The sequence below is a fragment of the Gopherus flavomarginatus genome, chromosome 2 (assembly GCF_025201925.1).
Source record: "Gopherus flavomarginatus isolate rGopFla2 chromosome 2, rGopFla2.mat.asm, whole genome shotgun sequence".
Taxonomy (NCBI): domain Eukaryota; kingdom Metazoa; phylum Chordata; order Testudines; family Testudinidae; genus Gopherus; species Gopherus flavomarginatus.
In genome coordinates this window covers 44405556-44418258 of record NC_066618.1, presented here as the reverse complement: position 1 = coordinate 44418258, position 12703 = coordinate 44405556, and the positions used below count along the sequence as shown (strand labels likewise).

At 42.4% G+C, this 12703-nt stretch overlaps 1 protein-coding gene across 12 annotated transcripts in view; it reads right to left on the bottom strand.

Annotated features, from left to right (window-relative positions):
• ADAM22 (ADAM metallopeptidase domain 22) overlaps positions 1-12703 on the bottom strand; it is a 211400-nt gene that overhangs the window by 174020 nt on the left and 24677 nt on the right. Inside the window, exon 1 of one of the 12 annotated variants that reach the window (XM_050939526.1) lies at positions 2605-2964. The exons of the other annotated variants lie outside the window; for them this stretch is intronic. Coding sequence (XP_050795483.1) covers positions 2605-2660 — 56 coding nt within the window. The 5' untranslated portion in view covers positions 2661-2964. Of the gene's footprint in view, positions 1-2604; positions 2965-12703 lie in introns of those variants that run through there. 12 annotated transcript variants of the gene reach the window in all.

The following is a 12703-nucleotide window of genomic DNA, read 5'->3' as shown; positions in this document are numbered from 1 at the left end:
ATGTTTGAAGTTTGGAAGTAAAACAAACAAACAGAAGATTCAAATGAATTCTAACTGCTCCCCAAACACAGAGACATAAGAAAATTCTAAAACTAAAAACACTAATTGTTGCGTATTTGGTTGTCATAGTTTTTTCTGTTTTTGGAGAGGATCTGGGAAGTATGAAGGGAATCACTGTGACATTCAACATTAAACATGACAGTCCACCAAAATATCTGAAAGCCCGAACTGTGCCATATGCCATCAGGCCAAAAGTTGAAGCAGACCCAGAGTGCCTGGTCACCAATGGAGTCCTAATACCAGTTACCCATAGCCCATGAGCCACTCCTATCATTCCAATAGTGAAGAAAGATGGCTATCTCCAGATTTGCGGTGATTTTAAAGTCACTGTCAACCCAGTGTTGTGTGCAGAGCAATACCCACTTCCCCGCATCGATGACCTCTTCGCAGGCCTGGCTGGGGGACAAAAGTTCAGTAAGACTGATCTGAGTCAAGCATATTTACAGATACACGTCGATGAAAAGTCCCAAGAGCTGTTGACTATTGTGACTCATAAGGGGCTTTATCGATACTGTCGCCTTTCCTTCGGAATAACGTCTGTTCCCGCCCTGTTCCAGAGGGCTATGGACCAGATCTTGTGTGGCTTGTCAGGAGTTCAGGGCTATCTGGATGATATCCTGGTCACTGGAAGGAATGAAAAGGATCACTTAAAGAATTTAGAGACTACCCTACAAAGACTGGAAGAGTATGGCCTATGAGTTCGCAAAGACAAGTGTGAATTCTTCCAGTCCTCTGTTGAATATTTGGGACATATCATTGATGCTGCAGGTCTTCATAAGGCCCCTGCAAAAGTTAAGGCTATTGTGGAGGCTCCCCCACCTCAAAATATAAGCCAGCTGCACTCGTTTCTAGGACTACTGAACTATTATGGAAAGTTCATCTCACAGTTAGCCACACTGCTAAAACCACTTCACGAGCTACTTGGGCAGAACAAGGCCTGGAAGTGGACTGAAGCCTGTGATGTTGCATTTAACAAAGCTAAGGATGCATTGCTAAATTCTGAAGTTCTAACGCACTTTGATCCATCCTTACCCCTACAATTGGCCTACGATGCCTCCTCTTATGGAGTGGGAGCAGTTGTGTCACACATTATGCCTTCAGGAGAAGAGAGACCTATTGTTTTTGCTTCACGCACTCTAAGCAAAACAGAAACTAACTACGCCCAAATCGAATGTGAGGCATTAGGAATTGTTTTTGGAATTTGGAAGTTTCATCAGGACCTGTTTGGGTGGAAGTTTACTCTTCTCACAGACCATCGACCTCTGATGTCAGTTTTTGGACCCTACACAGGCATTCCCCCATTAGCTGCTAGTCATATGCAACACTGGGCATTGTTACTTTCAGCACACACATATGAAATCAAATATCGGAAATCCACTCTGCATGGCAATACAGATGGCCTCTCAAGGTTGCCTTTGCTGGTCAAACATCAAGATAGTGCCCAAAAGGAAATCTTCTACTTTGAACAGGTAGAGAATACACCCATCACTGCTACTCAGATAAAGAGGCAACTAGCATTGACCCAGTATTGTCCCAAGTTATGGACCTGATGATGCATGGAAAAACTCGACAAACCTCTCTGGTCTCACCCGACCTTGTTACCTACATGTCCAGGAGGACGGAGTTATCAGTCCAATCTGGTTGTATGTTGTGGGGGAGACGTGTCATTATTCCACCACCACTGAAATCATAGATGTTAGAATAGCTACATTCCAGTCACTGTGGAATAATCGCATGAAGGAAATTGCACAAAGCTATTTTTGATGGCCTGGACTGGACAGCCCTTTGGAAGAGAAGGCAAAAGCTTGTACGTCACGTCAGGGTGTGAGGAATGCACCTCAGTGGGCACCCCTACACTCATGGGACTGGCCTGAAAACCCATGGCAACGTGTTCACGTTGACTTCGCTGGCCCCCTTGAAGGAAGCATGTTCTTGGTGGCAGTAGATGCCCATTCTAAATGGCCAGAAGTCTCTATAATGCAGTCCACCACTGCAGAAAGCACTATCCAAAAACTACTTTAGTCATTTTGGTCTGCCAGAACAACTTGTGAGCAACAACGGACCACAGTTCGTCTCTCAGGAGTTTCAAAATTTTATGAAAGCAAATGGGATATACCACATCACTTCAGCACCGTATCATCCATCCACCAATGGATTAGATGAAAGATTTGTGCAGACAATGAAACACGATTTGAAATCAGCAAGGGGACAACACTCCATTCAAAAGTGTCTGGATACTTTCTTACTTTCCTACAGAAACATACCTCATGCTACAACCAAGGTATCCCCGGCCTTTCTAATGATGGGATGACAGTTGCGCACTTGCGTTGATTTGCTGAAACCTTCTGAACCCCGACAAATTGTGCAACATCAGCAGCAATAACAAGTCATCAGACGTGCACCCAGAATAAAAGACCAAACCTTTAGCTCGGGACAGCCAGTTTTGGCTCAGAATTATACTTCCAGAGCTAAATGGGTCCCTGTCACGATCATCACTCAAATAGGACCTGTTTCCTACACAATCCGGACTGCAGAGAATCTTACCTGGCGGCGACATGTAGATCAGCCATTGCCAGGTCATGCCAGTCCTCAGGACACATCTGCAGTTGAGTGGTCTGACTTCACTTCTTCTGGCGAGACACCGAATCACGAATCACCTGTTCCTGACTGTTCTCCTCCATTACTGCCGGCAGCTGAGATACCCCTTTGCCCAGCATAAGCTGATACCACCTCCTAACCCGTTCGTGCTGTGGACCCTGAGCCCATGGTACTTTCGGGTGCAACAACACCAGAAATTCACTGTAATCCACCTAGAGACAGAAGGCCTCCTCATCGGCTGGATCTTTAGCTAGGGCGAACCCACGGTTATGGGGCAAAATAATCCCCAGGGTTTAGCCAGGAATGGAGGCAATCTATCCTCCTTCTCTAGTCTAGTATGTGTTTTATTTAGGGGGATGTTCTTATTGGGGGCGGGGGGAGGAATATGTTGTGTATTTGGTTGTCATGGTTTTTGTTCCTATGGCAACTGAGTTAGATTATTAGGAGATAGCCCAGTCAGCTTCGGCCGGTTAGGTGAGCTCCATGTCTGTAAATAAATGGTAGCTTTGTTAGCTGTCTGGTCTCTGGCCTCAAGTGATTTCTTCCTAAACCTGCTGCCCCCAAGGATATAACACTAATGCTTCACTCTTGTGATTTATATCATAAGAGCCAGCAATATCTCAGTGCAATTTGCAGGCAGGATACAAGGAAGCAAATCCTTCAGCTGTAATTCTGAAAATGTAAAATACTGCTGTGTTTAAATGCCACAGATATTTCTTCAAAGAAAAAAGGGCCTGGCTAAAATGTGAATGAATGTACTGACGTTAATAAAGGGAAAGATGATCAAATTTATTTTGTAGTTTAAGACTAAATTATAACATTCAAAACCTAAAATTTCATTATCAGAGGGTAGCTGGTCCCTGTGAGTAGACCAGGCCCAGCTCCCATGTCAGAGCAGGTTACCCCTATTGAGCAGGCTACACAGGCCTGTCAGAAGGCAGGAAGAGGAGAAATGACTGGGGCAAGCTATGCCTGGGGAGAAAAACCACAGAAGGGTGGAGCTAACTCTGGTGGTGGTGGATCCCTGGAACAAAGGGTCAGATGCTCAGGCAGGTAGCCTTGAGGCTGGTGTTCCAAAAGGGAGCAGAGCTAACTGGCTGTAAGAAGGGAAGCTGGTTGGAACATGGAAGCTTCAAGAAGCAGAATTACCAGAGAATCCTGGGAGGAGAGGCTTTGACAAAGGGTGAACTGAGGAATTGCTTTTGTCTATTATGTGCTTACGTTTGGACAAATAAATCTGCTTAAAGGAGACTGGGCATGGTAATGAGTGCTTGTTAAGATGGGGAGAAGCCCTGCCACGTCCCATATGCTGGAGAACGCAGGCACTTCGAGCAGCCCCTGATAGAAGGGGAGAATGAGAAAGATCTTTGGTGTCCACTGAAGATGGGGGAAACTGAGGCAGCATGCACAGAACAACCTTGGGCCACAAGGGGGTGCTTGGGTGGTGGCCACTGTATTACATTAATACAGTTATTGAGAGCAATTCACCTTTTTAAAACCTAGAAGAAACAAAATGGAACATTACAGAGTACAAATTAAAGGAGAGTAATATAATTAACACCAGCCAATATGGATTTGTGGAAAATAGATCTTGTCAAACTAAATTGAAAGCTTCTTTTGATGGGACAACAAGTTTGGTTGATTAAGGTAGTAGGGCTGATATAATGTACTTAGACCTCTGTAAGGCATTTGACTTGATGTCATGTGACATTTTGATTAATATGTACAAGATCAACATGGCACATATTAAATATATAAAAGCTGGCTCACAAGTCACAAAATACACTTATAAATGGAAACAATCAATACGTGGGTGTATTTCTACTGATCTATTGATCCCACAAGAATCAGCTCTTAGTCCTACGCTATTTACCATTTTTACTGGTGACCTGGAAAAAATATAATATCATCACGAATGATATAGAGATTGGCATGGTAAATAATGAAGCGGACAGGTCACTTGATACAGACCAATCTGGACTGCTTGGTAAGTGGGAGCAAGCAAATAATATGCATTTTGATCTGGCCAAAAGTAAAGTCATACTTCTATGAACAAAGAATTCAGGCCATACTTGCAGAATGGGAAATTCTATCTTGAGAAGCAGTGACTGTGAAAAGGACTTTGAGGTCATGGTGGATAATTAGCTGAACATGAACTCCCAGTGCAAAGCTGTGGTCAAAAAGGCTGCTGAGATCCTTAGATGTATAAACAGGAGACTATTAAGTATGAGTAGGAAGGTTGTATTACCTCTCTATTTGACACTGGAGTGACTGCTACTGGAATTCTGTGTCCAGTTTTGGTGTCCACACTGCAAGAAGGATGTTAATAAATTGGAGAAAGCTCGTAGAAGAGCCATGAGAATAATTAAAGGATTCAAACATGCTTTGTGGAGAAAGACACAAAGAGCTTAAATCTCTTTCATTTAACAAAGAGAAGGTTAAGGGGTGACTCAACACAGTCTATCAATACCTACATAGAGAATAGAAATTTAGTAAGCAGGCTTTTCAATCTAGCAGACAAGTGTATACCAAGAGCCAAAGGCTGGTAGTTGAAGCTAGACAAATTCAGACGAGAAATAAGGCACCAACTTTTTAACAGAGAGGGTAATTAACCATTGGGACAGCATACCAAGGGTTGTGGTGGATTCTCCATCACTGGTACTTTTTAAATCAAGACTGGATGTTTTTTGTTGTTGTTTTTGTTTTTTTTTAATATACGCTCTAGTCCAGAAGGAATTCAGGGAGGACTTATGGTCTGTGTTATCCAGCAGGTCAGACTAGATGAGCACAATGGTCCCACTGGGCTTTAGAATCTATATGAGATCACAAATAAAACCTCAGATTTGGTCTTACTATGCACAAAGATGCATTGGCACCAGTAATCATATTTCTGCACAGTGGATATGTTTAATGATAAATACTTTAAAAATAAAAATTGAGCCACTCAAAGCCAGTTTATCCAAAAAAAGTACAACACAATTCCCAAACATGCTAACATATGTTGGGGTGTATAATAAGTAACCCTAGTGAACATTAGTCTTTAAAGCAATGATGGGAGGGAGGAAGTATTTGGTAAGAATGTTTTTTACATGGGTGTTGTATAAGTTTGCCTCTAAAGATGAGGGTGGGATGAGTTACTTTACAAAATGGCATTATGAAAGCACAACTCAAACTAGCCAGCTAGGGTTTTGACTCTGCAGGTGTCTAGTAAAGCTGCTTGGATTGGGAATCATAAGCAAATGACTACAAAAATACAGCAAAAGAGTTTAGACTAATCACACTTGAAGGGCTTGATTCTCATTTACATTACGGCCTCTTTACATCACTCTGGCATTAAACTGGACCTTAAAGTGTGTGTGAATTACAGTACATACACCCTTTACACTGTAAGACTGGCACAAAGAGCCTTGCTATAAAAGAGTATCAGGCCCAAAGTGTAACTATACTAGATACAGTGGGGCCAGATCCTCAACCCCTCGCTACCAGTGCAAAACAGTTGTGATGCTGCGGAATCTGACCCCTCGTGATTCCCCCGCACATGGGAATTCTCAGGTGGTGTAGTGCTGGCACTCAGGGGAGGGAGCAAGAGAAAGGGGCATACTTTGATGCATCTTCAACTCACTGAGCCCCAGCTGCTGGAACAACTGGGCTACATGCAGCCAGGCATAGGTTAAAGCAGCTTTTAGGGGACTAGACTGGCTTTCAAGTAGACTCAGGATTGGGGGACAGCAAAGATGGTTTGAAGCCATCTTTGCCCCAACAGATGCCTCCTCAAGTCTTGCCCTGAGCACAACTCACCCACACGGAAGGATCTGGCCCAGCAACACTCCTTGGATTTACACTAGTGTAATGGAGAGAAGAATCTGGCCTAGTACTTACACCAAAACAGACAGTCTTGTGGTCCTGTGAGAGGCATCCAGGAGTGGACTATAGCACACAGTCTGAAATCATTTAACTGCTTCACCAGTGCTGTAGGTGAAGACTCAAGAATGGGGATATACTATAAAGACTTACCTGTAGAGAACTGGTATACCTTTGCATATGTCAGCACCCATATCCTTTTGAGTTGCATGTGTGCAAAGGTTTTTGATTCAGGGTGCTCTCAGATATTTTTCATTTACAGTTTACATGACACATTTATAATAATACTAGTGACTAGTTGCCAATATAAATTTCAAGAAGGTTTTTAGCAGCTTGTCTTCTCATGGGGAAAAAAACTGGCCTTTGGCTTTTAAATTGTCTTTCATTTTGTTTTGTTTTGTTTTTAAATGAAGCTTGTGATCTGATATAGGATTGTAAAACCTTGGTTGAAATATGTTCCCATAAGAAATATTCCCACTTGGAATATGGAATATTTGTCTCTCTCATCACAGACTACAAACATTTGTTTGGTGGTGTGCATGGGTATTTAGTTGCTGTAGTGCTATTTATCGTCCAAGTAGCATTAACAATAAGTGAAGTTAAACATTAAAGATTCCACATGTCTTTTTAATTGTTATTTAGTGAATGCTGCTATGACTTTGTATGTTTGGCGATAAATTAAAAGAAAAAAGACATCTGGTGACAATATACTTGTTCAGCGCTCCACATACCACGTTTTATTGATTTCTAATGCAGTTTCATTTTATACTCTACATTCTACAAGGTGACATTGAGCCTTGTTTCGAAATATCTTTCTTGTTCCAGTTACCCTCATCTTTTTACAGCAGTGTTTGTTCTCTACATATCTATCTTAGGTACTTATTGTGACAGATGGACAATATTCTGCAATATACTGAGCAAACCTTATGGAATTAAGATCAACTTTACTAAGTTGAGTTAAAACTTATTGAAAGTAGACTTAACATCTCTGGGAGAATTGTATTAAACATGCAATGATGTATTGTTATTGTGGAATTGTATGTACCCTCTCTAGTAGGCAGACGGTAATGAACTTCCTCAGTTATCAGCCTGCGGAGACACAAATATTCTAGTTCAAACTGGATTCTCTCAGGCTTTGTATTAAAAACCTGAGTTTAGGCTAACCTAGGGCTTACTTCCTGATCCAGCAAATAGACAGAACCTCTGGTCCATGAAGGGCCCCAATCCTTAGAGAAGGATTGCAGGACTTGGCAAACTAAGGCCCTATAAGATTGGGTGCCAATTCCGAGCTGAAGCTCTGATGAACTTGTAGCCACAAGGATGCCGTAGGGTAGGGTATTAAAAGACTGCACTTGCCAGAGCCCCTGTGAGAGTTAGGATGAGCTCTGGTAAGCTTATTAGCATCCATGTAGGTTCTTGTATTGTTTTTGTATGTTTTCTCTGCAATGCTTTGTACCTTAAGAATAAAGTAGGCTTGCTTAGAGAGAGCCATGTAATAGCATATATCTGTAGCAATAACACTGTTACTGGTCTCTGAAGAGAAAGCAAGCAGATGGCCTAGGGCAACCTGTCTGTGCTGGGAATGACACAGTGAAGGCAGGGGACTGTCCAGCCTGGGAATACTGCAGTCAGAAGAGAGATAGATATGTGTATCCACCCAAGAGAGGCAACGGCTGGGGAGCTGAAAGCCAAGAGTAGGTGCCCTTGATGAACTACCGAGGGGAAATAAAGGTGCAGTTGCCCTGAATTGTGACCTTAGATAGACTCCATTACTGTAATATCTGAGCATTTCACAATCTTAAATGTATTCACCTTCACATTACCTCGCTGAGGTAGAGAAGTGCTATAATCCCCATTTTACAAGATGGGGAACTGAGGCACAAACAAGCTAAATGACTTGTCCAAGGTCACCCAGAAAGTCTGTGGTGTAACAAGGAACTGAACCCAGTCTTCCAAGTCCCAGATCAGCCTCCCTGTCACTGGCCCATCTTAATCTCATACAATGGCTCAAGGAAACATTCTGCTTTCCATTACACACAGCAATTCCACTGATTTTAGTAACTTACTCCAGATTTAAGGCCAGGATGTAACAGAGCCCCACATGAGTGCACAGGTGAGGGGAGTGTGCAAGGATCCTCTCTCCCCACTCCTCTTGCACAACTTACCCAATGGCTTGTTACAACTGCAGTCTGGGTGCTCAGGGGAATGCAGGGACTGGTCCCTCAGTGCCCTACTGGAAGCATACAATGTCCCAAAGAAGAGGTAATGGCAGAGAAAAGGCATGGCCATATCCCTTCACTGTAAATAATCCCCACTCTAGTAAATAATAGTGATAATACACATACTACTATAACTTTCAATTTGTTCAAAACAGAGCCCTTCTGCATTTGAGCTATCATGACCATATAAAGACAAAACCTTCATCCTTATACAGACTGCCTATAAAATGATGGCTTGCTTCTGAGGCAGGCTTTTAAAGCCTCTAATGGAGACAGCGCTGGCTAAAATAGAGAGCTGCACCTCAAGTCTTGTGCTGACTGGTATGTTCACACAGCACCCACTGTTGAGAATTTCCACCATTGCATTTTAAGTCAGCAGGCACCTGTGCTTTTTCTAATGCCTGGTCTATGCTACAGCTGTAAATTGACCTAAATTATGCTCCTTCAGTTACATAAGTTACTTAATGGAAGTCGACATAACTTGGGTTGATTTACAGATGTGTCTCCCGCCGACTTACCTTACTCTTGTCGGGAAGATGGAATACAGCAGTCGATGGGAGACCATTTTGCTATCGACCTAGCATGTCTTCACCAGACCTGCTAAATCGACACTGCTGCATCAATCACAGCATTGCCAATTTAGCAGGTAGCATAGATATGACCTAAGCTGGGCTGGACTGTGAAGGTTACTCACTCCAAGATATCCACCTCTTTTAGTCCTTCTCCAGCTTAATAAAAACACTTATGCCTTTTTTGTGTGTTTTTTCCCCCCCAAGTATTAAAGGTAAATAAAATTCTTACCCTGTGGTTATATGTATGCTAAAGAAAATGCACTGAATGAGGTGTCTCCACTCCCCTTTTCTAAGCTTTCCACGCACTTCCCCTAGGAGAATCCCTCCACATTTTGAACTCTCAATCACTAATCTTGCTATAGATAATCCTATTTACTGTTCTGTAGAACAATCTTATAGCTGCCCTCTCCCCATCTAGTTAGTGAGCTTTTTCAATCCATTCTGTGATAGATACACTGCGGCCCAGTTCTCAAAGGCAGACATATGTGCTTCACAGCAACAGATCATTTCAGAAAAATTCTGGAAGGGGGGTGGCAAAGTTGTGTCAGTAACCCCCCACTTATGCTTACATGCTGAGGCTGTGGCTGCTTGTGGTAGGTTGGTGGGCCAGTCCCATCCCAGAGGGGGGGAGGCAGGTGGGTGGAGTTTGGGAGGCGGGCATCTCACCAATGGCCAGCCTAGGGCAGGGATCAAGGCTTTGTCACTCCACATTCAGCTCCAACCCAGGTCACTGCTGCTGCTTCCTGACCAGCAGCGCAGAGAGCAGGGGTAGTCCCAGAAGCTATTCAAGACAATCTGCTGCCCCCTTTCCAAAAGGCCTAGCAGGGCAGCTTGGGTTGGGCCAAATCTGACACTTTAGGCAGATGCCCCAAAGTTGGGAGGGTGGGGAGCAAACCAAGGTTGGGATGGCTGCCCCCCCCCCCATAGCACGTGACATACTGCTTAACAAGACTAGAAATGCTTCAGACTCAAATATGTTGATTTTCCTTTCCAATTTCTTACTTAACGATATAATTACAAACCAACTTGAAAGTATAAATGGTCACATTAACTATTTTAACAGAAATATTTGGCATAAATCAAGAAATACCCATTTCACTAGATGCCAACCAAGCTTCACAAACTTGAAGAAGGAATCAAAAAACAAGCATACTTAATTGTTACGCATCTCACACATGATTCTGGGTTGATCACCAGATTTAGATGTGCTTTGAAGTAGGGAAGCCTACAGCAGCATTGGGATAGCACAGCTAATAGTGAATTCTGAGATTTGATTTGATAACACTGAAAAAAACAATAATGACGACTACCATGGAATGAATGCATAGGAAGCAACGGTATTATAAAACACTGATGTCACTAATGCATTTCTAACTCTTGCCTGAGGGATTGAACCTTTTAAAATACAGCTAGTTTAGCCTGAAAGCTTCTTCATAAATGCTTTAGCCAGTTAAACAGACAAACTTGAAACAGACACAATATTTTATAAAAGTTTACTGTAAAGTTATTATTGCAACTAAAAAAAAAGTGTACAGTGGAAAAAACATTGACTGCACAGGAATCTACATCAAACTTTTGATTTTCAGCCCCAAACCCTCTATTCATAACATTCAGTTTATTTCATGTAGGAAGGCACATTTATTACATACGAACAAAAATGCATTTTAAAACTGCTTCCAATTCACAATAAACACCATATGCACACAGATTTAAATTCTGAAGTAAATCAAAATGTTATAACAAAAAACATTGCGAAATTATTTCCTCTTTCACTTTCCTGTTTAAAAGACTGGCCAAGACACACACACATTCTGGGACCTCAATTTTTAGCAATCCTTCATATGTCAGTGTCCATCTGTTTTTGTTTGTATTTTTAAGTGTCTGTTTTTAGCCCTTTTTGGTGCAGAAATCACCTTCAAAATATAAAGAAAGCTCCATGGTTGACAGCTGACTGAGTATTTTTTTTCTAAAAACCAGTGATTACTCTTGAGCTACACTAGAGCCAACCCAGGCTGGGCTTTGGGGCTTTTGAAGCCTATGACCATCAGCTCCTATATTTTGATGGAGGGGAAGGAGCCCAAACTGAACTCTACTTTTGGGGAGATTTTCACTAGTGGTGAAAGGATTCCACAAACTCCTTCTCAGCTGTTCACAGCTAATCCATTTCTTCTTCTGAACTATGAAAAAGGCCTCCAGCTACAAGGGGTGGGGCAGCTAAGTGGAAGAGCCAGCTCAGCCTGTAGTTGCTGACAAATGATGTGGTGAGGAGGCAAAGGAACAGGAGGCCCTGCTTCCTTTTACTCCCAGATTCAACAGTGGCAGCCACTCTGGGAGGGGTGAGGAGGCAATTCAGAGGATAAGGGGAAAGGCCACGGCAGGGGCGGTGGAGGAGGAAAAATACACTTCATATTCTTGGAAGCATTAGACCCTTCATTGGTGAACACTTATGAGAGGAGAGGTTGCCAGGAAGCATCACATGCAGAAGCCAGAAGGGGAGGGGATATTTAGTGTGTAAACATTTGGGATGGAGCGGAAGAGACAGGGCTGTCATTGGGGGAGGGGAGGGAGAGAGAAATATGGGAGCCTTCAAAAGATTGAGGGGGAGAGAGAAAGGTGCTGGAATGTGAAGAGAAGATGGAATACAGATGAGAGCAAGGGGAAGACACAACATAATAGAAGGGAGGGTATCAGGGCATGAATGAGAAGGAATGCAAATATAAACAGACAACACAGAGAAATGGGAATGGTGATTTTCAAATAAAGAGACAGACAAACAAGGGAGAAAGGAAAGAAAGTAATGAAAAAACAGAGAAAACAGTAATGAGAAATGAGAAAATGATGCAAAGTTGTATACAATGAATCTAGAGAGAGACAGAAAGAAAAAGCAGGGGATGAAAAATGGGAGAAGAGAACAAATGCAAGAAATAACCCAAACTGTTAAGCTAGTGGATTTTATTGAATCAATTTATGTTCCTTTATATTATTTCCCCGATGACCTCTTATCTCTGTTGGGGAATAGAATGGAATCACAGTTGCGAATACATATTTCTACTGGCTACTACACATTATGTATTGTTAATTAACTAGAGAAAAAAAATAGACTATTACCCCAAAATCACCAGAATACATACTAAACCCTTGAGTAACAAGGGAGAAGTAGCCCTAAGACCTCTAGCTCAACTGGAGAATTGTCTACTGAAACAATTTCCAAATGATGGTTGTGACGCACAGACCTATCCAGGTTTTTTTACACTGCCCCCAACATCAAGGCATCCATGCAAAGGCAGATAAGATCCATGTTTTCTGGAACAGAGGAGACTGAAAGATGCTTCAAAAATTGCTCTCTTCCTACCACCTACCAATTGAAATTAATGCAACTCCAAAAGTTTGTGG